The sequence below is a fragment of the Mugil cephalus genome, chromosome 13 (genome assembly GCF_022458985.1).
Source record: "Mugil cephalus isolate CIBA_MC_2020 chromosome 13, CIBA_Mcephalus_1.1, whole genome shotgun sequence".
In the NCBI taxonomy this organism is placed as follows: Eukaryota; Metazoa; Chordata; class Actinopteri; order Mugiliformes; family Mugilidae; genus Mugil; species Mugil cephalus.
Genome location: NC_061782.1, coordinates 22,038,223 through 22,065,929, shown reverse-complemented (window position 1 = coordinate 22,065,929; position 27,707 = coordinate 22,038,223). Strand labels below are relative to the sequence as shown.

At 41.7% G+C, this 27,707-nt stretch overlaps 1 protein-coding gene and 1 long non-coding RNA gene across 2 annotated transcripts in view; one reads left to right on the top strand and one right to left on the bottom strand.

Annotated features, from left to right (window-relative positions):
• Nucleotides 1-14,507, bottom strand: part of LOC125018332 — a 29,976-nt gene extending 15,469 nt beyond the window's left edge. Inside the window, exons 1-2 of the long non-coding RNA XR_007113934.1 lie at nt 14,434-14,507; nt 13,067-13,248 (exon numbers count right to left, since the gene is read on the bottom strand). This is a non-coding gene — a long non-coding RNA (uncharacterized LOC125018332). The remainder of the gene's footprint in view (nt 1-13,066; nt 13,249-14,433) is intronic.
• Nucleotides 14,508-14,614: 107 nt separating this feature from the next.
• The window catches only part of cdh5 (cadherin 5), a 30,262-nt gene continuing 17,169 nt past the window's right edge, over nt 14,615-27,707 (top strand). The window contains exons 1-6 of the mRNA XM_047602118.1: nt 14,615-15,290; nt 23,789-24,028; nt 24,471-24,753; nt 25,104-25,226; nt 25,410-25,577; nt 25,756-25,937. Coding sequence (XP_047458074.1) covers nt 23,789-24,028; nt 24,471-24,753; nt 25,104-25,226; nt 25,410-25,577; nt 25,756-25,937 — 996 coding nt within the window. The 5' untranslated portion in view covers nt 14,615-15,290. The remainder of the gene's footprint in view (nt 15,291-23,788; nt 24,029-24,470; nt 24,754-25,103; nt 25,227-25,409; nt 25,578-25,755; nt 25,938-27,707) is intronic.

The following is a 27,707-nucleotide window of genomic DNA, read 5'->3' as shown; positions in this document are numbered from 1 at the left end:
AAAAAAGACACACCAGGTGAAGAAAAGCAGAAAACGCTGGGTTTTGGCAGCTGATGGCAAAACCCATAATATTGTAGTTTGGAGGCTGTTGGACCAAATGCGGGAGAGGAGTAGCTTAGGGCTCACCCAAGTAAACAAAATACAAGACTCCAAAGTTAGAGGTTAGAACTGTCAGAACACTAATTAAGCACAAAGGCTGTGACACAAAACAACAGTTGATCAAGACGATACAAACTGGTGAAGGTGAAGTCAGGGACCGGGTTTTTTATGGAGGCTTGACGATTAGATGGAAAGCAGGTGAGTTAAATCAACCAGGGCAGGGCGAGCTGTCCAGGGACCAGGTGCAGGGAGCACAGGGGAAACAGAAAATAGAACCCCGGCAAACACGTTTCTATTATTTCGACAACCCCATTTTAGTCAGTGGGCGAGGCTGAATAACAGAAAGACTTCAGTGTTCAATTCGATAGAGTTTAACAGCCCCACAAACTACATCCCCTAAAATGATCGCCCAGTTGAATCACTACCTTTCTGACAGTCAACTCAGTGTAAACCGTATTAGCGAAACCTTTGATCACAGCATGATCTCTGCTGGGGTGGTTAGCGCTGATGCTTCACACCTGTGTGGGGTTTGCATGTTATCTCTGTGTCTGCGTGGGTTCTCTCCGGGTACTCTGGCTTCCTTCCACCATCTAAAAACACGTTTGTTAGGTTGATTGGTGATTGTGCATTGTCCGTAGGTGTGGTTGTATGTCTCTCTGTGTTTGCCCTACGAAAGACTGGCAGCCTGTCCAGGGTGTACCTTTCCCCCAGTGACAGCTGAAACCAAGCGGTTACAGAAAATGAAAATGTGGATTCACAGCATTGAAACCGTCACCCTGTGATAGACTCATTGTTTACTGCATCAAAAAAAGAAAAAAGGGCAGGTTTAAAACGTGATCAAATGTGGGTTTGATGAACATTGTTTTCTAAAAACAAAAACAACCTCTAAAAAGGTTTAAATTGTGTTCATTTTGCTTGTATTGGGATGCGATAAATAAGAATGCATCGGTGCGCTATTTTGGAATCTATTCCCGAATCCCAAAGGCCATTCAGGAGTGGTGATTGTCCCTGCATATAAATTCGGCTGTGTATTTACATGTTTGTCCAAAAAGTGTTTTGTAGCAGCCCGAGGGAGAGCAGTGAGCTCAAAACAGCCTGCCTGCCTATTTGCCTAATATTCAAGCCATTCTTATCTGCCTCTTCTGCTCTTCTGTGTGCTTTAGTTGATTTGTATGCATTAAACACTTGAATAAATATTTATTTTTTCCCACTTATTGCAACATAAGACGTCCATTTATTCACGTTTTTTATAAATATATATATATATATATACATTTCTCCATTTGTTTCTCGCATGGTTACCCTGAGTAGTAGGTCCTAGTGGCATGTTAGCATGGACACGTGTGTGCGCTTGCATATCTTTGTGTGTTTGGCAGGAGGCAACAAGGGCAGTAAGAGCAGACTGGGGTTTTATGATGAAATTCTGTGGCAATTTGAAGTCTCCAATCATTGAACCATGCAAGAAAAAGAGGCAAAGGGGGTGGAGAGAGACAGAGAGAGAGGGGGAAAGACAGATACGGGTGGAAGGAGTGTTAGAGAGAAGATTTGAGGAAGAAGGAGGTGAAGTAAAGAAGGGAAAGGTGGAGAGAGAAAGACAATTAACGGATTCATCACACAGTTAACTGACAGACAACATGAAAGCATCGCCTCAGTCTGTTTATTATAAAAAAAAAACAGTGTGTGTGTGTGTTTGTGTCTCTGATTGCACTGTTGCATCTCCTGCAAGCTTTTGTTTGTGTGTTTGTGTCTGTCAGTCTGTGTAATTACTCTCATTCCTTTCCACACAACAGCCATAGCTGCAGGTTTTGCCAAGTTGACATTCAAGCGCTTTGTGATAAACAACTCAGTCAGATTTGTTTGGCTTGCTCGGTGCGCCTCGTGCTTCCAGGGAGGGCACATGAATCCCGTGCCGGAAATAAAAAAACACCAATAAAGAAGACAAAAAAAAAAAATAAATAAATAAAAAAAATCAAGAAAAGGCACAAGGGAGACAGCCCTGGAGCCTGGGCACTAGTTAGCGCCGTTTGGCAAGGAGTGATGAGAGGTTGCGTCATCAGAGAGAGAGACAGAGAGAGTGTGTGTGGAGTGGGGAGCGAGGGGGGGTCACCTACTGAAAACATCAAACCATTTTAACCTTGATGCTCTCTGCATCACAGCTGGGTGACTAGAAGTCAAAGAAAATCACACAGTTTGGTGACCTTGGAAATGAAACCATCTACATTGTTACCTCTTAACACATTTAGCAGCTGTTTAAATCCAGAGGGACACGCACTGATCCCAACAGCACAATACGGTTCCTAGATAGCTCCAGCGACAATATTCCTGTGCCTGTAGCAAAATGATTAAAAAGAATTAATACATAAATAACAGTGCCAGGAAACCTGAGAGGGGAGGCAGCACACAAAAGCATCATGAATATATAAGAGACTCCGGCATATGTTTCAGCTATAGTGTTCATGTATTTGAAATAACTAAAAACACACAATATATAAATTGTTTTCTCTATAAATATTAAACAGCACACAGCTGTAGAATTCCTCTGAAAAAGCTCCACTTTTCAAACCAAAAAGCAGGAGGAATAACAAAAGGAAGCGAGCAGAGCATGTTTATTTCTTCCTTTCCGCCTCAGGCACTTCAAACTGAACACATTTTCTGTTGCACTGCGAGTTCATTTGAATTCAGTCATTTGAAAAGATAAAGTCTTTCCCTGTCACTTAAAAAAAAGGGAGCTCATTCTTTTCACCTTGTTTGCTGAGCGCTACCCAAAATTCAAACAAGAGAGAATAAAACGCATGCCATTTTTACGGTTCCGCATTTTAATGCTCTGTGCTGCGATGTGAGTTGGTTTTCTATTGCCTCATTTCAGAAGTTGAGCATCTCTCCCATCACCTGTAAACAAAGTGTTGAGCTGTGCTGCTCGCTGGTGCCGCTGTGAGATGTTGCCGGTGTCGTGAAGGCTTCTTCAACAATACACTGACAGATATACTATGAGAGAAGAAAGCATGATTATTAAGTTTACATACCTAATCACAGTCTATAATTTAGAAAATGACAATATTCATAATTGGATATGGAATAAAAAGCATATTCTGTTAAGATCCTCTTGATTTTCTGGTTAAGATATTTGGATAGTGCTTTAGGAGGTGGTTGGATATTTGGTGAAGATGCTTCTTGGGCACCTCCCTTCGGGGACGGCCAGCTGGGAGGAAACCCTGTGAGAGACTTAACACTTTCAGAAAGGATTACATCGCATCTGGCATGGGAATGCCTCCTGATCCCTCTTGAGGGATGACTGCAGTACTATGCTTTTGCATTTTTGTTGCAGAGCCACTTGCCTCTGCAACCTGACTGAAGATAAGTGGATGAAAAAGATCGGTTGGAGGCTGTGGAATATGCACTAAATCAAGCTGAGAGTTACCAGTTTTTGTTGTTTAACTGCTAACCACAACTCTCGCCCTGCTAATATAATGATAATAATATTAATAATGCATTGGTTTTATATAGCGCCTTATCATAGACACTCAAAGCGCTTACAATTGGATGCATTATTCATTCGCTCACACTGTCACACCCTGGTGGTGGTAAACTACCTCAGTAGTGACAGCTTCCCTGGGGCAGACTGATGGAACCGTGGCTGCTAGTCCGCGCCTACGGCCTCTCCGGCCACCACCAACTGACTCGCAATCATACACCAGGGAGCATACACCTATGGGCAAGGTGGGTTTAGTGTCGTGCCCAAGGATACAACAGACAGACTGGGGATAGGCCAGAATCGAACCGCCAACCTTTGGGTTATTGGACGACCGCTCTACCTCCTGAGCTCCTGAGTATGACAGCACGTCCAAAATAACAGAGTACTCCTAGATGTCTAGTGAACATTTTTACTTTGTGTCTTTTTATAGTGGAGGTCTGTACGGAAAATTATTTGATTGTCCTGGATGTGACTGTTGCAGCAGGACAAATCAACAGTAAAGCCAACATTTTCTCCTTTAGCCCGAAAGACCAGTTCTTTTCTCTTGTTACTGGTGTTGGTTAAATCTGATCAACTGAGTGTGTTTATGGGGGAGGAATCTTAGGGTAGGGATGGCACCTCAAAGCTGTTCTCTCAGCCTTCAACCTCCACTTCAATTCGTCACAATTTGCACCTGAGTCAAGTCCAAATGGAATATGTCTGAATGGATATACAGAGATGCAAAGGAGGGAAACCATGGACAAATGGTTTGGGGGCTAGGGCTAGGGCTGGGGCTTGGGCTGGAGCTAGGATATTGGGAGCTTGTATGCTTCCTCCAGGTGCTTCCTTCCACAATCCAAAGACATGCTTGTTGGGTTAATTGGTGATTCTAGGTTGGTCCTAGGTGTGCATGTCAGTGTGAATGGTTGTTTGTCTTTTTGTGTAAACCCGGTGTTAGAGTGGCAACCATCTAGAGGACTAGATAATGAAAGAATGAACAGATGAGCCATCCATGTGCATGTTGGCATGCAGGCGTCAGCTTCTGTATAGCATGTTTGTGTGTCTGCCTGTATGTGATGTGACACGACTCCTTTTATCTATATCTGCTTATGTCCATGACTACGTCTATGCTACGAGCGAGCCCCTTTAGTCCTGATATTTTCTCAGTTTTGATGAGAATGAGGAGTGACTGTGTTAAAAGCATTAACATTTTCAAACCCCGAATCACTAATCAGGATGTTGTTGGGGAGGAGAGGCATTCGGCAGACCGCTGCATTATTTAGCATCCACTAGTTAGGATCCTCAAAGAAATACACTGAAACGCCTTTACACACACACACACACACACACACACACACACACACACACACACACATATAAATGTGTTTTTTTCCACACTTTTTGATATATGAAACACTGAAATGAGAGCTCTGCAGAGCACATTAAACCACACAATTGCGAAAACTCTCCATAATGAGGAAGGAGCACACATACACACACCGATTTCTTCTCTCAATGTGCTAAGGCAAACACGCATTTTCCTTAACTCAGATCTCAGATATACACACAGAGACACCCTCAGACATCTCGTCATTGATTCAACCTCTGATAGGTTTCGGCCACAGAGCGGAGGGAGTGATGAAAGACAGCAGCAATAAGAGACAGACAGGTGGGAGAGACAAGGAGAGATGGGGGAGTGAAACAAGATGAGGCAGCAGGGAGGAGAGTCTGTTTGGGAGAAATTTGTAGGTCGTTATCTCTGGATTTTAATGGGGGTGCTGCATATAAATTCTTTGTACGCGTGTGTGCGTTTCCTCCATCCTTCAGCGCCTCCTAACTCGTCTCCCCTCCCCTCCTTCCTCGTTTACCTTCATATTTTATCTCCGGCTTTGTACACTGACTGCTTTTAAATGAAAGCTTGAAACGGCATTTACAGTATTTACCTTAACAGAAGAAATTATTCACATTAAATGCAAATTTAACAGTATTTTTAAATGATACGTATACAATTGTGCATGTAAATACATAACGCATTTTACGACAGATTCTACGGTGTGACTGTCTCTTGAATACATGTTTTTTTGGTCACTCAGCATCATCCCCTGATACATCTTACATAGCAAACATGTTAATATACGGTTGCCCCTTCACACAGGGAGGAGGCATTGAGCAACATTATCGCTGATTTGTAGTTGTGTTTCAGGCCACCCACTGAAAATCAGACAGTCACTCATCTACTAGCTGTGTTTTTGGTCTTCGGCAACTCCCAAGGGAAATTACTTCCACACTAGAAATATACGGGTCTTTATCTTCATCTAACTGCTCCACTATGTTTGCATGCATAAAACCATTTGATTCCAGTGTTAATAAAAAGCATTGACCTGAGGAGATGAGGCTCCCAGTGCAACTATATATCTGTTGTTAGTGATCGATTAGTCAGATTGGATGAAGGAGTAGAAAAGAAATGGGAATATGAGGCAAAGTAAACTAGATTTTGTTCCGAACAGTCCATTTTAAACCCTGACAGTAAAATAATCGTACGTAAACATACCTATATACATACTTATATTTGCCAAAATATTTTCACTACATATATCCGCGGCTTGTCGTTTAATCACAGAGGAATAACATTAAAATATATTGTTGCTTACATTATTTGTTTTTTGTTCTTTTGTCTCCTTGTCCACCTTTTTTATTACCCCCCTCCCCGTTCTGATTCTCTCTCTATCTGTGTCACCCTGGGGCAGTGTTTCACATTACTATGTACATCAGTCACAGGAGCTCTGGATAAATGCACCTCATACCTCTTTGCAGACACACACGTTTATTAGCACACACACACAAGGCATGTAGAGATCAGTCATGCACGATGACAGATCTTAATAGCTGTTACTTGTCTACACACATGTGGTGCAGACTCAAATAGAGTAGAGGGGCGCTTGCACACAAACACACATGTAATTGTGCGCACACACGCAATTTATGGTGGCATGCAGGACTATAAACACACAAACACGCGCTGACAAATGCGCGCACAGAAACAGAGAGCTCATCCAGAGCCGAGTAATGTTGACAGCGACCCTGCTATTTTTAAAGGGCACACTTCACAAGATATCATCTCCTCGTCATTTGTCCTCAGGGATATATTTAAACAGCACGCACACACACACACACACACAGTAAGCACACACATGTAGGCAAGCATTACACAGTCACACAAAAGCACTCATGCAGGGGTTAATGTCCTAACATACATCTGTCTGGATCCGTGTTTCGTAACAACTCAAGCTGGTGAAAATTGAAATGACGTTTTTTAACTGAGGTCGTGGGAGAGTGGGGCGTTTTCCTTTGTTCGCCATGACTTCGTTTTCACAACGTTTCCAGAGTGCAAGTGTTCCAAACGTGTCTGAATTTAGATGTAACCTATGGAATATGAAAACACTTATCGTGGCATAGCAGTGGTTTTGATTCAGGTTTTATTTGTAGATCTTGATGCAGTAAAAAAAAAAAAATAAATAAATAAAAGATGAGTTTAATACAGAGGGCAAATAATCCACAGTGGAAGATAATTACACTACAAGTAAACAGGTACTGGATAAAAACTGGGGCAATAGACTGCAGTTGTTTCTATCTTTAAACTGCAATTTGTAAATTCTATAGCCCTTTAAATTTCACTCTCTAGTCCTACTACAGCTTGAGAATAGAAATCAAGGGCAGGTGCCGAGCTGTTGGGATAGTGCTGATTGACAGCATAAGGGAAAGCTAGATAGTTCTGCTTTTTATACGCAGGCACATGATACATCTGCAACTCAGTCTGACCTGTTCTAAACTGTTTGTTGTGGTGAGACAGGACACCCACTGTTTGCCTGAGGCAGCTACACACAGGCTCCATTTTGGGTTTTGATAGCCTGTACACTACAGATAATTTGTGGAAAGCAGATCCTGGGCCGTAAAAAACTGTAAGGGCATTTTGTGGATCGGCGGCACAGCATCACCGTTGTTGTATGCTGCGGTCTGTTCAATTTTTGGAAAATGAAAAATTACGCCTCAGATAGTAATAGACTCACCTGTGGGTTTTGCAAGAAGTCCTCCAAATTAAACCACAAAGGCCTTTCACCATGATGTCCCCATTTCTAAGAAGACTTCATTTGTGTTTGGTTTACAAAAGCATTAACAGTCACCGCTGACAGCTACTGCAATTCAGTTATGTGACACTTGGAATCCCATCAGGAAATGCGCAAAACCCAAATATCGCAATAAAAAACTGATAATGGAAACGCCTACTCTCAAATATCACTAAAACACTTTCACGCTCTCATGAGGTGGTTTTTCAAACACATCGATGTAAAAGTGTATCGCAAAAAATGCAATGGAAACATTTTTTTCCGCTTTTCCCAGTCACCAGCGCCACTGGAAAAGATGCAGGGGGTCATGTGACCAGTACGTTTGAGACTTTACGAGAGTTACAACTCATTCGCAAAACACCTTTCATTGGAAACACGTACAACCACAAATGTACTTTACCGAAATTTCAGAAATATCGTTGTCATTTAGTGAAAAACTGTGATGGAAACGCACTTAATGTTATGGCTATGGTTTTGAAGCAGATAAGAGAAACATGGTTCAGGTTAATCTGTCAAAGGGGCTTGGAAAACTTTGCGGTTTGGGTGAAAATGAGGTTTAAGAGAACTTTGATCTCTTTGATGTCATGGTTGCAATTTTAAATGCTTGGTTAAGGTTAGGGAAAGCTTCACGGCTAAAAGACACCAGCACTGACTGTACAGCATGTCGGAATGAATAATTAAAAAGTGTGGCTTGTGGCTCTTCATCTCCTCACTTTTAGGGACCAAAAAGGGTGATCATTTTGGACCTTATCAGTGCATTGTTGATCACAACATTCTGAAGGAAATAACACATCGGAAGCCTACAGTGCTCTTCCGCAAACGAAATGGTGAAGTGAAAGTCAGGCTAAATGAAAACCTGTTTGTATTTACAGTCAGTATCACTCGTCCTGTTGTAACCGTGCATGTTGTGAAATCAGTTGCTGACTAGTGTGAAGTCTGTCATGTTTCTCAGCCAAGCCGCATCAAGAGTGTACTTTGTTTACTTATCTGGCTAAAATTTGACGCCAACATAAACTGATAACAGGAGATTCGTCTAAGCTTTCATCACTGACCATTTTTTATCACCACAACTGGACCATGACAGCGCGGCAGGCAGTGCTATCTAGACTTCTTGGGTATACGTATGTTCTAGTATATATCTAGTGATAATCTGCAGTAATATTAGTCATTTAGGCCATTCAGAACAATAACCTGTTTAATGACATACATAATTATCTGCATTTGCTCAAGCGTCCATGTTGCATTTAATACTCTTCTATGTTTGACCCAAATGTAAGACAGGTGACATAGATGAGTTAAAACTAGAGATACGGAGCTTTTCGTCAAGTATGAATGGCCTCTGATGCAACCACACATTGAGAAAATCTGTAAAGCCAATGAACCATTTCTAACGCTGTGCTGAAATGTACTCGCTGCCATTTACATAATGCTTTTCTAACAGCCTTTTTGTGGCGCGGCTGAGGTGATTAACAAATATGTTGCAGCGCGACTAATGAATCATGACTGAAAATGCACGCTGAATTTATTTAGTGATCAGCTTGTGCAGTAATAAGCTGTGAAACATTGTTCTTCACGGTACAGTTCGAGGTGGGTGTATAGTATTCTTCTTTAAATGTATGTACGCGCAGGATATAGTAAGTCTAATCTACAGCAAATATAGTTGGATGAAATGGGTGTTAAATGCTAACATTTAAAGGTGAGAACATTCACAGACTTAGCAGTTACATGCACGATGACAGTTACTCAGTAAGAAGATATTTTCTTCCTTCCTTTCGATTTGTCTAATTAACATTTTTAAATGTTTTCTGTGAAGTTTAAATGAGGGCAACTAACTATAGTACAAGTTCTGCTGCCCTCGTTTTTTGTGTGTGTGTTTTTGTTTATTTTCTTCTTAGAACTTAAGGTTGCAGTTGGTGTTAAAGTTCATGCTCCCTTCTCTGTTAGCACGGGCCTTTGTATCCAAATGATTCACCAAGGACACGCGGAGGAGTTCTGTCCCCGTTCTCGCCGTTCCAGGAATTACTTCACATTTCTCCAACCTCATCTCCATGCAGTTTTTTTTTTTTTTTTTTTTGTCATATTATGACATGCCTTTATACTCCACACACTTGTCAATACTGTGTATCTTGAAGGCAGGCTACGTTCACAGCTCCTACACCTGATGATGCAAGCGCTGGCCAAACGGCAGCAAGAAACACTCATTTCAACCCCAAGACCAGTAATCGCTCTCTTTACCAGATAAGATTGTGAGATTTTGAAAAGCGGGAGCTAAAGTAAGATTTTAAACCCGGGAAAACTGTAGCGTTTTTGTCCTACAACTGGATGATCAGATAAAAGGTTGAGTTGAGAAGTGAAATGATATAAGCTCTAAAACGTAACAGTGTATAATGCAATATTCAGTCCATTTATGGGAAACTGTAGTCCTTTACCTTTCCTTTCATGTCTTTCTAAAATGTGATAATTAGGTATTATACCAATAACACCAATACCAGCAGGACAGATGGTCAGATTTCACAGCTGTTTTTTTTCCTGCTCTTTTACATATGTGCAGCCTGGCGCTTGCAGATAACGGTGTGTGCAATGGAATTTGTTGTGACGAAAGGTAGTGTGTTGGCAAGTTGTGATGGAAGGTTGAGGAGGATGAATGAATATAATGCTGGCCTCAGGAGTTGAGGACAACAAACCGGCCTGAAAATGAAGAAAAAAATAAACATCGCTCTATAATGGAGCCATAATATGGCTATTCAAATCAAATGATTATGCCTTCACACCTCGGTATTTAACTTAATTACATTTCATTTAATTGCAACAGAGAAAAACTCAATACATAAATGTCTGTCAGTCGATGTGGGCTTCTTTTAAGCACCAGTGGGAGTAAGACACGACTAAAGCTGGATTTATTCTATTACTGGTAAAGATCATTTTTGTTTATTTTCCTAAATATGGGACTATTCCATGCTTACTTTCTTTCATTTTGTTAACTGGACGTTTTTTTTGTTTGTTTGTTTTTTAAAGGCATGCAGATGAAACACAATTAAGAGTATTTTACCATATTTTGAGGATGGGTTTTTGAGCTTATCCAAAACACAAGCTGAAACAAGGGTAACTGGACCTGAATTGACTGTAGGGTTTCTTGAATAGGTTTCATCCGAGTAGCTTCTTCAGTTCTAAAAGACTGGGGGGAAGCTGGGGTTCGAATATAATCACATGTGGATGTGTTGTCCACCCAAAACTCACACGGACAACCTCCGTAGTGACTGATTCCCACCTGTAATTGGAGGAATCTGTTTTGAGCTGGCTCTGCTTCTCCAATGAACGGTACTCTAGGTTAAAGACCTGGTAGTGACCAGGGTCGAGTGTTGCCAGATCCATGGTTTCCAGTCCAAAAGCTGTTTATGAATTGACAAAAAGCCAACAAAACCACCCAGAACATTAGATCAATATTTTGACCCCCCAGATTGCTTACACTAGCGTAGTCTGTCATACAACAACTACGCAGTCGCTGCATATGAATTACAGAGCAACAAACTGAAAATCCAGTCACCACACCTATTCACATCTGGCTAAAGGCATGTGATGACATATTGCAGTCTGATAGACAGATGGAGCACTTCTCTACTCTGAAGTGAGCGGCACAGATTCAGCACGCGCACACTGCCTTCAGAGGAGTAAACACACTGCAGGTCATTTTCAATCAGCATTAAAATATAATTAAAAAAACAAACACTAAAATTATCTTAAACCAACACAAATTTTGTTCACCCGCCCCACTCTACTTTAACCAGCTAAATAAAATTCTAAGCCGCCCAATTAGGCGTGAAGCTGAATGAGACGTTCTCAGGGTGTGAACCCCATTCACACTTTTGGATATGCCTCGACCTGGATGACCGGGAACCTTCACAGATGGTTTTAAGCTGTTTATTGAAAAACCGAATCACTTCCTGAGGGGAGAGGAGGTAAAGCTATTTTTGCTAAAACCCAGTTCAAAATAAGCAACTGATCAAGTGAAAAAGCCAATATTCTACAATGAAATAATCACAAGTACCTTCAAAACCTAGCCTGCTCAAAGGTCAGCGCTGTTAAAGAATGACATTTGAAAACCTCAGGGGGAACATTCTCACAGAAACATTATTGCCGCCGATGATTAGAACCTGTGGTGTTGATAAGAAGGAAAAAAATTCTTTTATATGAATGAATGGACCATTTAAAATACCAAACAGTAGAAAGCCACAAACAAGCCATTAATGCTAGAGTACACATGTAGAAACCTGCCAATTACTAGCTTGAATTAGAAGCAGCATTTCCAGTGCAAGGTGAGACAACAAGCAAAGCACCAGTGCTATATAAATCTCCTTTTGTTTCAGTATTTCCAATCGTGATTTGGGTCGCTCACTTTTGCATACTCACGTCTACATACCCGTATAGCAAAAGCACTGTAGGTGTTAATGATGAAAGTGGACCTTCTAGGCAGACACTTTTTACAAAGATCCATCGTGTCAGACATTTCTCTCTCTTTCCACATTTTCTACACTCTCAGCCCTCCGGTCCTTGATGTTTGTCTCCCAGTGGTCTGCTTCCAGTCAAAGCACCAGTGGGGGAATATCAGCCGTTTCCTTACATGTCATGAATGGAACGAGGATGCAATTTTCAGTGCCAAAGTGTTTTTTAGGAAAGTAGGCCAAGAGCAAGAGGATTTTTTTTTTGAAAAGACAGAATGACAGAGATACACAGAGGGGTAGAGGAAAAAGAGACGTGTAAACAAGAGAGTTTCCATCATATTTGTGACATTTTGTTCATGAGACAAGCGTCACTCTTGTACACGTCGCCTCATTTACTTGTAGGAAAAGACAGCTGACATGAGGACAAACTCTTTTTCTTTCTTTTGTTTCCTCCTTTGTTCCTTTTCCCTGACTGTCGTACATCACTGTCTCTGCTCAGTTCAGTTCAGCAAATGTAAAGTTAGTTTTAAGGTGATTTAATATACGGTATTAATATAATTAAATACCAGATTTGAAAATAAATAAATAAATAAAGATACATTTTCAGTCACCGTCCTTCAGGCTTTTTTTTTTCTTCTTTTCGCTCTCTGGTGTGCGACTGTCATCCAAGTCAATATGTCTCTTAGCTGTCGAAAATGTCAGTTTTACACCCACAGTCATACCTTTGCACATGTACACTCGTTCTCAGATAGAGGAGAAGTGAAGAAGGTTCTCCCTGAAGTTAGATGTTCCGTTTTTATCAGAAACAAGGAGACATTTAGAAAAGACGCGGTTCCCCGGGGAAACGGAAAGAAATACATCCAGCAGACAAGTGAAACAGTCTCTCAGATGCGCAGGCACAGGCGGCATGACGTTTTTTTATGACAGTGTGAGACCTTTCCGAGAAGATTTACCTCAGTAATTGTCCCAGCAGCATTCATTTTGTCCTCTGTCTCGGCGGTGACACACGCCATTCGCGAAAATTGCCAGGAGTGTGTGCTCATTTGTTCTGTGTTCGACTGGCCGCAGCGATTCAGGGCGACGTTACGTTGCGGACAGTCCGGTATTTTTACTGTGGCGTCTCCCGCAGGGCATCCTAACAACAGGGAGAAACCAACAGCAGGATGTGAAAGGCGCCGATGCTCATGCACACAAAAAAATAAACGGCAACTCCTTGTACCTAGAGGTCTTTTTTGTTGTTGTTGTTGTTGACGCGCAAAACGTTTCTTAAACAAAGGGAGTCCTGACTAAAATAACATGTGATATTGATCATTTTTGTGAAGGTCATTCACTATAACTGTCTGTGAAGGCAGGGACAAACAATGAATCCTTTCGTTGGGTAGTTTAAAGGACTTGTAACATTTTGCAACGCCACAGAAACAGAGAGGGAGAGAGTCGGAGCCATCTGCTACAATAAAACAGATTCAAAGTAAATGTTGATGTATGGCGCATGGCAAAACTGCTCCCAGATGTTATGAAATGTTGTGGAAGCGGCGTACGTAGAGCTAAGCGGAAAAATTGCAAATAACAAGAGAGTGAGCAAACAGAGTAGTGAGAGGGAAAAAAGACAGTGACAGAGAGAGAGAGAGGGGAAGGAAGAGAGAGAAACGGAGGGAGAGCTGAGGGTGAAAAAAAGAAAGACTGAACTCTGCTGCTACTGGCACAGGAGAGATTTCATATAAAAACACACAGCAAGCTTTCCTGCCCAACTCGGCAAATTACCGCCGAACAACTCCCCCCTGACCAGAAGACGAGTGTGGCGGAGGGGGCTGACATAGGGAGTGTGTGTCTGTGTCTGTGTCTGTGTCGGTGCAAGTGTGGCAAGGCGTCCCTCTCGTCTCATTTACCGGCTCAGACAAGATCTCTCTGTTAGGAGCACTCACACACGCGCACGCACAATCAGCCGCAAGAGTCAGCCCTCTGAAATATTTACTAGCCTCATGTGGGGAAATCTCCAAGGATTATCCCCAATAACCTGTTTAACTTAATCCCTATCTCACACACATGAATAATAAATCTCCCCCCACTCTGCATCGCCGTCCCTCTCTCTCTCTCCTAGAAGGGCTGAGAAGTAACGCCTCTCTCACCTTACTCTCCATAACCCTCCCTCCCTTCTCCTCCCTCACTCCCTCACTCACTCACTCCATCTGCTTCATGAACATGAGCCGGCTGCTTTCTCTGCCTCTCCGTGCGTCCCTGAGCCGTTCCGACACATGCGCTCCCTCTCTGCCTCTTCCCCTCTTTTCCGTCTTTCCACCAATCACACACCACCTCTCCATACCTCCATCTCTCTCTCTGTCTTCCCCATCCAGGACAGGAAAAGGAGCGGTAGCAGAGAGCCCCAGTGAAGAAGACTAACCACAATAACAGGAAGAGGAAGTGGGCAGTGACCTGTGTGTGTGTGTGTGTGTATGTGTGTGTTTGTGTGTGTGTGACAGAGAGAGGGAGAGAGGGGAGGCTGTGGTCACGCAGCTGTGGTTCAACACTTTTAGCTGCTGGTTAGAAGCAAACCACATCAGAGGCGGCGCGGAGGGAGAAAAAAACTCAAGAGAGACTTAAACCTGTTGGAGTCACACCTGAGGAAAAATATCAACAACCTGAGGAGGACAAGAAGGAAAGTTTTAGGTAGAAACTCCACAGTTGGAGTGACTGGACTTTTTATTTGTTGGAGGGGGAAAAAAAGAAACCATTGAGATTTTCAGTAACGTCTCTGTCACCCTCACCTGCCAAGTGTTTCTGTCAGTTTGCCTTTGGAAATCCATCTCTGGGATACATCCAAGAGTCGTCGGCCCATTTCTCATCATCTCAGACTTTCTTTCTTATCTAAGCTGCCAGACCAGGAAAAAAAAAGAAAAAAAAGGAGTCGAACAGAAAATCAAACTGAAACCGAATTCCCCGCTTGTGCAACAGCACCTGCTGCTCCCTTCCTACATCGGAACAAAGCAGCTGGCAAAAAAAAAGAAAAGAAGAGAGAGCAAAACAGAGTGGAAGCTGGTTTTAAACCTCTGTTGAGCCCAGCACACCAGCCAGTAACTTCTACCAGCTATATCAATTAACATTTTGAGCGGGTTAGTGAGCACCTCGGAGGATCGGGGGTGGACCGACATTTCTGTCTCCCTTGGACTTTCTGTTTGAGCAGTAAGTTTTCTCTTTCTGTCTTAAAAGTTGGGTAGATCTAAAGATAAATGCTGACTGTACAAATGTTTTTTTTTGCATGTGTGCGTGTGCATGTACCTAGATAACATGTACGTCTCAAGATGTACAGACAGATACAGGTTGAGCTTTCATCAAACTGAAGTGTGAATATATTTTTCCCTCTGATTGAAAAGCAGCGTACGGTGGCGCAGCCAGAAAATGTGAGCCAGATCCCTTGAAAACACTCCAGACTACTTTCCCATTCACTCCGGGGCGAATCAACGCTCATGAATACTGGTAGAAAGTGTCTCAAATAAGATACAGAAATAACTTGAAATTATGACTATAACCCCCTTCAAGGACAGGCTGTCACCGCTCACATGTGTTTTGCCGATGATCTCGGACAGCTCGGCGTAGATTTGAATGCTGTAATTGAGCGCTGCCCCCACCCCCCCAGAGGCTGGACTGTCATTTCTGGAGACAGACGGCTGTGACCATTAAGATGACGATGAATCGTAGACACAGCGGGAAAAAATTAAAAGGAAACTAAAACCACCAGGAGAGTTCTACATTGGGGTGGGGGGGGGGGAGGCAGCGTTTCATCCCGACTGTCAAGTTGATGTCTAGTTGGTTTAGCTGTGAAGTATTGATGACACACATCTAATATTAACAACGCAGCCAAGATCTTGCCAGGCGAGCGGTGTCATTTTGTCAGCTGAAGACTTCCACGGCATACATATAGTGTGTCTGAGGTCCCATTTATACACTTTTAATGTCAAACAGTACATGAAAGGAAAGGGAAAATAAACCCTCACTGCCTGATTTCAGTACAGACACCTATTTTTGCGAGCGGTTTCTAAAGACGGCATTTGAGAGCTCATTCAGAGTCACAGCCACAGCTTGATGTGTAGTCGTTCCACACTGAAGGAAGAGGTTACTCTGCCGTGGTGGATTTTCTCCGAGTCTGGACCCGCGGCCCACCGTTAAGGCAGTGATTTGATTTGGATGTAATGTCGAAAGCCGTTGATGCAACTAAACCCATTGGTCTAATTCCTGGAGAGGGAACTATCAGGGAAAATCCTTTGGGTGCCATCTGGGAGACTTCGACCTCCCACACACACACACACACGCATAGATACACACACTGACACAAGATTCATGATTAGAGCCATTCATTCATTCAGATATATGTCAGTTTGGTTGACAAGCTGTCCAGCTGTGGCCATGTTAGCTCAGCTGAAGTCAGTGATTACTACTGAAAGACCCAGTTGAGGTTATTTTTTTCAGTGACTGACCTGTATTCTGCACTTGACATTCGGTAGCATAACATACTCCATTTCCTACTGGGACGTTTTTATTTTGGGATATTTTTCCCAGTTTTCTCCACAAAAAAAAAAAAAAGAATAACACTATTATTACTCTGACTTAGCTCCTACTCCCTGATTGTAAGGCGTTTAAATGCAGCCATGTGATGTTTGTTGGACGTGTCTGAACGCCGTTTTATTTACAGGATTCTGCTAACATTGCCTGCCTAGTTGTGAAGTGAACTGACTCGAAGTGGCAGCTTTGACAGAAGAGATGGAAATAATCTGCCCTAATTGAAACATAATTGTTTGTCACCAATGCTGGCCAACATCATTCATAAATAACATGCTGGGACATAACTGCAGATTCGTCTGATTGGACTCTGTCACAGTGTCAGTGAGGACACTGTGTGTGTGATCTGTGTGTGAGGTCCTGGTGTGACTTGCCGGCAGACAGATTGTTAGAAGCTGCTCTGTGATTAAACCTGTTTTAATCTCAACAACAGACACACGCTGCCCTATGCAGCAGGCAAAACATGACAGATTTGAAGATGAGAAATCACTCTCTGCGCCCAAAGCACATGAATAAATAAACTCCTGAATTTAGGGTAGTAAAAGTAGACTAAACACAGCGGCAACAGCAAATGTTTATGCAGCACAACTGAAGACTGTATCTTCAGGAGAGGTTCGAGTATGTTTCATTGGGAAATGCTGGTCAGATATTCTGCTGTTTGTGACACTTTATCAACAGAGCAAAATAGTAAAAAAATAATTGACCCATTTTAAACAGGCTCTTCCTGTGGGTAATGGTGCCTCCCGTGAGGCGATGCAATAAGAAACCCAAACAAAGTATAAGAATATTGAGTTTCTGTTTTACAGTAAGCGGAAATTTAATTGAATTATATTTTTGCCTCCATACCTTATGCTCCTAGACGCTCAGGTAGCTTTAGGGATCATCCTCTGGGGATGATGAATTCATGTATAAGGTATAATCTGTGCAGTTGTTGTTGAGCTACTTTGGGCAGAAGTGTTGAACAGATGGACAGCCACAGCAACAGCCTCTCCAAGCTCAGACTTGCCCAACAGTGAGACACATCTGAACCATTTTCTAGGGAGATTAAAGACGTAATTATGATCTTTCAACTGCTGCAGTCGTCATAGCAATGTTGATCAAATCATTATATTATTATGTTTGTTAAAGAGCTTTTCTCACAAACCTTTTAAATGCATCTGTAAGGTCCTGGAATCTGTTTAAACTGGGGAACAAACCGACAGTGAGAGAGCGGCAAGTTTACACCTCTTAATGAAATGCCACATGTCTAAACAGTAAAACAAAACGAGGAAGTAACGGCCGAGAAGAATCCATCACCCAGATACACAAAGTACCAAAACCTGACAGATTATAGACAGACTGATTTGTTGTCCCTCTGCGGATTTTATCACCGAGTACGTGATCAAATCGTATTTCCGTCTTTAAAACAATCAAACAACAACAAGACTTGAGCGTAAACTTCAAATACCCTTCAGCGGCCGCCAGGATTATGAAGTCTTGTTGACTCGTTTCTGCGCTTTAGCCTTTGGTAGACAGAAACTAGGTCAGACCTGTCTGCCAGTCACAAAACATCCCGGAGAATGACAACTGTATCTCTGCGTCTGTCTGTTTCTGCTCCTCTGTCACACTCACGCACACTCTCTAGCCCGCGGACAATGTACAGATGTAATTACAGATATTCCTGGATGTTATTTATTCTTCATACCTCTGAAAGATGCCTTTGATAAATGACGCTCTAAATAACTTTTTGTAATCCTCAAGTGAGATTTGGGTGCCTGACACTTGCTGTTTAAAATGAGATTATTATATAAGACTAGAGACTGAGTATATACACACTGGCAGTTATGAACAAAAACTTCAATTTCAAGACTTCCCATGAATGCTCCCCGTGATTTTGAATGCAACAGTAAACTATTTAATAGAAGAAAAAAAAAATCAACCGTTAGACTGGCTGCGATGGTGTTATAAGGAGGGGTGGGAAATGAGAGAGGTACAACAGAAAAGGTGAGAAAAGGAGAAAAAAGGAGGAATGACAGACGAGAGCCAGAAATAGACTGTGTGAAAAATAAGATACAGCTTTCACCTTGAGAGATTCAACAAGCCAGAAGTGGAAAATTTCGAAAGAGCAAACAAGAAAAAGAAAGAGAAGGCAGCAGGGAGGGAGGTGGGGAATAAAACTCAATGAGCAAAGTGTTGACTTGATAAAAACACAAAGTTAGAAGCTGATGCAGACATGCAGTCAGGGGCAGCGGTGAATACCAGGAAGGGTGTGTCCGCACACTAATGATGACCCTTCATTAACGGACCCAACGGCATTTCCCAGAAGGCATTGTGTTTACGCTTCCTGTTGCTGATAAAAGAGGAGGAGTAAGGCTTTGGCTCCTGGAGGAGGAAATGCTCTTTTAAAAAATGCCTTTTAGGGAAAATGTCCCCGGTATATTTATGTTGTACGTGTAGTGAGGAACCCAGTAGTCACCGGATGTTCTGGAGTGAGTAAGATGTTTCATGTCAAGTAACAGAGTTAAGAGTAAAGTTCCTTCCGTGTCCTATAATGTTCACTTCACTACATGTCCAAAATATCAAAACATCATAAATAAAATATCATTTACCTAATAAAAATAAACTCACCATTGCAAACATGGTTTGATATTCTGGGATGGGAACGCTGTAGAGACAAGTTCTCACTGCTGATATCAAAATCAGTTCTAGTTATATTCAATTTGGATTGGATGAGACCATCATGAGCAACAACATAATTAACAGTCTGATAGGCTAACGCACAAATAATTTCACAAAACAACATTCATGTTTGAGACACCTTTTTCTGTACAGTAGTAGCACAGCCTACTACATTTACTTCACCTGTAACGTTCTCTCTGTAATGTTCTCTTTTGTCTTTTGACCTGTTGTACCTTTTTATTTCCCTCACGGGATTAATAGAAGTTAGATTACCTTAACGAGTCACATTTTTATCTTAATTTGTTAAAACGCGTTAGAAAAATGTGATTATTGGTCTTGGAAATCTAGAAAACCTTCGCCTTGGAAGTCCTTTGTGTGTGTGTCCTTTCTGTGAGAACATACATGTACAGCACAACGTGCGACTGCTTTGTTTGTCCAGAACATTTTGAGAGGAAGGATGCCGGCTGACGCACATTAAATGGTAAGCAGCACGAGGAGAAGGACAGCGTCAGGAAACCTGTTTGGTAGCCTGGGAATGTGCCGAGATTCATTTAAGAAGAAGAGAATGTTGACTGTTGAGAATGAAGAAACCCAACTCGCACATCAAAGCAAGATTAGGAGTTTTATTGATGTGAAAATTAATATTTTAGATTTTTAATGCGAATTCAATGACAGCTAAAAGGAGAGCCCGCCACTTTTACTGACTTTCTTCTTTAACTCCCATGCTGGGTTTATCTCCAGTGGTGGCTGATGGCATAAGGGAGAATTTCTAATAGGATGCATGGAAACTGGGAAATAAATAATTATTTTTGCTCCCGTCACAGCCTTTAAGTCAATCATATCTGAGCATGACACACATGCCAGAGTTTAAAAATGAGGTGCCTCACATGTAGAGGGACACAACACACAGATCAGCAAACAGTTCAACCAATAAATAGAGGAAAGATTACTTCACAGTAACGCAACTACAAGCAGCAACGGAACATGGAATAACAGAGTGATGCTGACTGCATGCAACCATTTGTGTCAAAGCTAATAGGGAGTCATAAAGTCAGAGAAAGTTAGCACCAAGTGAGATTAAGGTATGAGGAGGCTAAATGATTTCTCATTGGTATTAAGAGTTAATTTAGTTTACGGATCGCAGTGCTTATTACCTGCCTATGGGGACAAAGATATGTGAATGCACAGACGGAAACAAAAAACAGATGTTTATTGGCACGACGCTTGCACACATGCGCGCTCACTCTTTCGTTGTGAAGTCCACAGTAAATTGCAGTAAAAGATGATGCACTTCTGTTTAATTAATTTAGTCCTGAAAGGAAACTGGACAAAGAGAAAACAAGAGAAAAAATAAAAGCTAAACAAAAGGGATGTGAACTGAAGGCCAGAAAACACTGTCGAGTCTCTGGCTGAGCTGATTTGTGGGGAGCCGTGTGAAGAGGTCAGGGGAGGTCAGCAGAATACGAGATTAGGCCATTAAAGAGAGAAGAGTTTGTGCCAGTATAATCCCCTCATCATAATCTCCCTTTCTCCATCCCTGCTGCTAATGGCTGGAAGACAATAAGATGCACTAATCTGCCTACAGGGATGGCACAGGGCTGCGCTGAGATAGATACTGGAGTACGGAGCACATATAGACTAAAGTGTTTTGAAGATTATTTGCCTGGCATTTCTGCTTTATTAGATAGAGCCCAGTGGGGGGAGGACAAGAACGATGGGGGAGACAGACACGGACAGAGAGGGTGGGGCAGTAAGAAAGGGAATAAAAGGCTAAGGTTTAAACTGCTGCTGTTTGTCTACCTTATGCATTTTCATTATGGTTAAACACTGCTAAATGGCTTGCAGGCAGGAACAAGTGATGCAAGGCAGTGAAACGCTTTCCGACTCCATAATCAGTCAAAGAACATAAATCAGATGGGTTTGGTTCAAATTTGGTGGAATTACCTTCAAAATTTAAACTTCAATAAAAAATACGCTTTAGGACAGTTTAGTCTCTTTTATTAAACACTGCCCAAGTCAAAGAAGTGAACATTGCAAATCCTTTGTGTGTCACACTGCACACCACATCAATGGTTTATGATGTAATGCAGCAGTGAAGTGTTGAGAAATGTACATCCTTCACATAGTTCAACAAACGAAGTCCGTTGGAAGTTTGCGTAATAGTCAATGGAATCAATTGAATCGTGTCCAAAGGCACAGATTTTCTTTTTTTTTTTTTTGTGTGTGTGTGAGAAAGATCACAGCTAAATGTCTTTCAGCTGGGAGTATGCTTTGTGCCTACGTCAAATGTGAAAGAACGTATTTTAAATTTAACCATGGTCTTGGATGAAATCTTGCTTCATAGACAAAAGTAGACACACTATGCATGGTTAGTCACTCTTTGAAAATTCAATATCAACACTCCTGTCTCCAGAGGATGAATCCTAATCATTTTAATATTCCTCTACAATGTTATGTCCCTACAACTCTCTATGACAGTCGTGTGCGTTTGACGATGCTCTCTAGTGCCATCATTTTAGTCAGTCTACTTTGGCTATAAATGTTGAAGCCCTAACCACAGGTAGAAATAACCACAGCGGTGATTTATGGTGTTGCTTCATCTGGGGCGTCATTTATCAACGGTGTGTATGCACAGATCTATGCATAATGAGAGCTTAGGCACATTCCGAGCAAAGTATGGTATTTATCAATTTGTAATTGTGCTTAGAAAAGTGTGCAAATTTCCGCACAACTCTGATCGTGCGTACACACAAACTCTAGTGGTAGAGCAGCGGAACTACACATAGAACCCATTAAGACAGTCACAGTGTTCAGCAGCACCTCAAATTTCACACGTTACCACATTGCTGGTCTCTTATAATAATCCTCAGTCAGTAATTACCAGACAAAAGTTGAAGTACACTACACTACTGATTATCTTGTAATATTGGAGGGGTTTGAGAACCGTTTTCAAAGAGCGTTAATTATTCTGATCTGTTTAACACCGCTTCCTCAAAAGCATAGGCTACTGATGGATTTATACCGTGATTGAACCCAGTGCACTTCTCCTGTCCAACCTGAGATATTTGGTCCGGAACATTTCAGCGAGAGTTTGGAGACATGTGCGGCATTTCACAGCCGACACTATGCAGAATCATCCCGGCAGTGTTGGACGAAATAATTTATCTCGCCTCAGTTTACATACAGAGCACAGAAAATCCCTTAACGCATTCTTAAAGGGGTTGTTGCTGCCATATATGGTCATTTCGGGGAGTTTCTGAATGCAAATAACTCGAACCATGCACGAGCATGGTAGTTAAGAACAGGTGGGATTTATCATCAAAGATTACTAATTAGTGTGCGTAGGACTTTACACAGATTCTAAGTTTCATTCCTACGTCATAATTTAGAACCTTTTCTACGCACGGTTTCATAAATGAGGCCCCAGGTGTTTATATGCAATGAGGAAGTTATCCCGGTTATCCCGTGAGCGTGGGCCAGGCAGAAGTAATAGAACTCAGATAGCAAGGCCATCCAGGTCAATTGCAAAAATGGATTGGGAAACTTTTTTTTAAAAAAAATTGCATTTTTGCCATTTTATATTATATGTGCTAATCTCACTTTTTTAACCGTTCAAACTTATTTATATTTTTAAGTTACTGATATTTTTAACATGTCACATAACAGTTTGTAATGCCACAATGTTTGTTATAAATGCTTAGACTGAAAGCAGACTCAAAAAAAGAAAGAAGAAGAAGAAAGATCTTTTCATTATTTTTTTTTTATGAAACTAGAATTTATTCGAGAGTAGGTATAAACCACAATGCTTTCACTGTATCACACCAAATGCTTTCTATTGATGTACTGCATTAAAAGTAGGAAAAAAGCAACGCACAAATTCAAAATGTCAAAAAGTCCCTATATGGAAAATGGCCTTTCTAATGGCTGATAAAGACAGACATCCTAAGTGGTTTTAATGTCATCTCCTCTCTCTGCCTCTGTCAGTCTCTTCCCATCTGTTTCTGTTTCTCTCTCATGCTACACCAGCGGGTCAAGACCTAAAATGGGTCACAGGCCTATGTTTAATAGATCCCCATACGGCCACGGTAGTGATATGCTTTCAGTCCAGGTCCCATGATGAGAGACTAAATGTTTCATTTGGGTCCCAGGCTGGAAAGGTTTAAGAGCCCTGGTCCTAAACGATAGCTAGACCTCGAGCTCAGCGATGGGCTGTGAGGGGAGAGCGAGTCCTTGGCCTTCACTCTAAATCTCACCCGGGCACAGTGAAGGGGTCTGTCCACAGCTGATAAGTGGTTTTAATGTGATCTTCTCTCTCTTCCTTTCGGCTCCCTCTCTCCACTCTCATTTCCTCCCCCTCCATGTTCCTCTATGTATCCCATCTTGTCTTGACTTCTTCCTTTCTCATCCGTATTCCTTTATCTCCTCCTCCTCTTATTGCTCCCTTCTCTTGTTTCTTTCCATTATAGATGATGGCTTGGCTCCAGCTGTGGACTACAAGGCTTATGACCACTGTGGCCCTGTCCTTCTTTCTCGTCATTGCTCAAGACTCTGGACTTCCTGAGATGGAAGCAGGAAAGCAAGGCTCAGCTGAGATTGTGAAGAAAGACTCCCATCTGGTTCTCTCCAGGCATAAGAGAGAATGGATATGGAACTCTCTCTATGTGGAAGAGGAGAATAATATATCCGAGCCCTCAAAGATTGGACAGGTAGGTTGACATCAGTATGTTCACATCACAATCTGAAGCTCATAGACACCAGGTTTCTGGTCCACTTCTTGGGCCTACCTCCTACAGTTTAATCCTTAATCTTTTAACAAGGTTTGCCTGAAGGGAAGGGAAGGGAAGGGAAGGGAAGGGAAGGGAAGGGAAGGGAAGGGAAGGGAAGGGAAGGGAAGGGAAGGGAAGGGAAGGGAAGGGAAGACAAAATTGATGTTTTTTTCACCTCCATTCAATTTGATACTATAGTATGCCAAGAATCTGGAACACTGACTTGTTGCTCACCAGCTCTTTGATGGATATCTTAGCAATTTCCCAGAATACTTTTTCTGTAGAAACTTTGCCGGGAGGTTGTTGTTTTGTGTCATCGCGCCAACTGGGAAAAACTGAGTGTTTAAAACAACAATCACACCGTTTGTTATTTCTTTCACAGCTGAAGTCGAGCCAGAAATTGGAAGTGAAGAGATTTTCAATTGAGGGTGAAGGAGCAAACGACATCTTCCTGGTAGAGAACACAGGAGACCTGTTTGTCACCAGAAAGCTCGACAGAGAACAGAAGAGCACGTACAAATTGACCGCTAAGATGTACGATGGGAACAACAAGCTGATAGAGGATGCTGGACATTTTGAAGTCCAGGTGACAGATATCAATGACAACAGCCCAGAATTTCCTTCGAAGTCGTACAATGAATCCATCGCAGAGAGGTGCACACCTGGTAAGAAGGGTCAAAAGGATTATTAGAAAATGTCCACCAGCAGTTGGAATGAGGTTGAAAAGTTCCTCATACATTTTAAATATTTGTGGTTTTGCAAAGTTGATGTGTTATTGCAGTTGAAAATTCCTATTGTTGCAAGACTGGACTGTGAACACGACTGTCACAATCATTAGTTTAATGTGATTATATTATAACTTAAACAACACAGTTTTTACTCTTGATTATAGTGTTCTAATCAGTCACACAGCCACAATGAACAGTAAAAACTACTTTACACTATTGTAAATTATTTAACATAATGTCTTATTCATGATGAAAAATGATTACATCCAATTATCTCCTCCATCTAGGAACTAAAATAGTTCAAATGAGGGCAACCGATGCTGATGACCCCACCACTGCTAATGCAGATCTGAGGTACACTTTGACTGGACATGGAGAGGCGTCTGCCTTTAAAATTGACAGCATCACAGGTAGGCTGGCTGCAGCGACGTCCATAATGATGATTTATATCCTTCTTCCCTTTTTCTTTTTTCCTTCTTCTTCCTAACAATTTAATTGAATGCAGCTGTGGACATATGACCTCTTTTTACTTGAATATGAGTCAGAGCAGGCCTCAAACACAACATCCTCTCTGCCTGAATGTCTGTGTACAGGTATAATCAGCTGCAAGACAAATACCCTGGACCGAGAGACCAAGAGTCAGTATGTTGTGGTGGTTCAAGCGCAGGATATGAGAGGATTGCATACGGGCAGCACAGGCACCACCTCTGTCACCATCAACATCGCTGACATCAACGACAACATGGCTTCTTTTACCACAGGTAAGGAGCTGAGTGCAAAAGCATCACATCAATCTATTCTATCTATTCTGTGACAAAGACATATTTCAGAAGGACACGCTACAACATGAGACAAAAACAAACAGTTTCACATTGACAGATTTACTGTAAATGTATAACCTTCATGGCGTCACACGTGCTGTGTGTTTCCTGCCCACAGCTACATACAACATTAAGGTAAAGGAGGATCACAATTTGAACGAGAAGATCAACATTCTGGAGCTGAGGGACAAGGATGAGATTCAGAACAAACAACCCATCTTCGCCATTCTGGGTGACAGCAGTCAAACATTTGATGTTGGTCTCACCGATCAAAAGGACGGCTACCTGATGCTCAAAAAGGTAGGAGGCTTGTGCAGCAACAAATGTACTGATTAAATCTCAAGGGTAAAAGTTTTTTGTGCGCCTGACTTTTATTTCATTTCTTGTCATTCTTGTTAGCTGCGTGCGTTTTGTGACAAGGTTGAGCAGTGAATCCTGAACAGTCTTTTGCCCTTAACATGCTGTGTCACAATACCTTTTGCACGCAATCAAATAGTTCAGTGTAGCACAGTGAATCGGAGCAACAAATGCCTTATTAGCTGCTACCGGTTTGTCATTTAAAGTTTAAACTTGCTGTCAAAATCTTTTACAACAGACAGAAATCCTTTTCAACTCAGCGGCCCCCAGCTGAAATGAATGGCTATGGTGTTGTTTTAGACTTCCCAAATGATGCGGTTAATTAATTCCAAGCAGTCTGAAGACAAACATCCCCCAACTAAAATTTAGTGGGAGGAGGAAGTTAGGACTGGTCTCCAAGTTAGTATCCAATTGGCTCAACTACCTTTTTAATATTTACTTTGTAAGATGTGATGATTTCATGGCATTATTTTGCAGAAGAACATGGGAACAAGTGAAACACTGTGTTTGTGTAGATCATTGGCATATCAACGTTTTATCCTGGAATTGTTATCAATCCTCGAGAAGTTGGTCATATTTATACTTTTACTGCCGCTGCCTGGATGGTAGTCGGCGAGCTTATACTTTCCACATGCCCTCATTTGTCCGTATAAAACTATACTAACTAACTACTATAGTAACATCCACGTCTTGTTAACCTCACGCCAATTTGTTGTCCTATTTGTGTGTTCATTTTTCTCCGAAGCACACATAAATAATTCATGATCAAATCCTCATTTCTATTTTTAATAATCTGTATGCCTATTTTTAATAATCCATGTACCTCTGGCAGCTGCATAAATACCCTTGGTTGGAAATCACTGGAGCAGGCGTCTCCCGTACAAAAAAACATCACATGGGTAGCTCACTTTTATGGTTAATCCAAAAATAATTCAAAGTAGTTTAGGATGTGTGACATCGTCACACTTTAATGTTCAGGGCCCAAAATACTGATGTGAAGCTCATACGCGAACAGCATGAGAAGAACATGGAAATAGATTAGAACGTTCTGGCACCAACAACAACATATAGTAATAAACTGACATAAAAGTGTTTTGGATGATGCCAACACGTGTGGCTACTAATTATACTATTATAAAATTAAAACAGCAATGGGAAATGTGAGTCTGCTTTCATAGGATGACAGTGATGTGCAGCGCTGGGCTGAAACTCAACAGTACCGGCCTCCTTTTGGTTGGCAAACATATTTATGCTTGCGGGAATTCTAGCAGGTTTACTTCACTGGATTGTACTCCTCAGATAAAGTATTTAGGACATCAGAGAGCCTGAAAATGTATTCTAATGAAATGAGCACTGTAATAGCTTGCACCCACGCTGGCCTGGAATCGAATCGAACCACAATCTCCTCTCTGCTCAACTCGCCCCTCAGCTCTGCAGCTCTTCTCATCTTCCTCACCGTCTGTGTTTACACGTGGAATAAGCCAGCTATCCGCCACACTGCGGTTAAGGTCTTATTCTTGTTAAGCTGTTTACAAATGCCTTTGATTCCCTGCGAATGAGTACCCTTGTTACCGTGAATAATCCGGTTAACAGAATATTCCTGTCTACCTGTGGTATCCCAACCACAGATAAAACATTCCTGTGGAAAAAAGAATTTAACCAAACAGTAGTCTATTTCAAAAGAAATGATAGTCCCACTAGGGATATGACAGT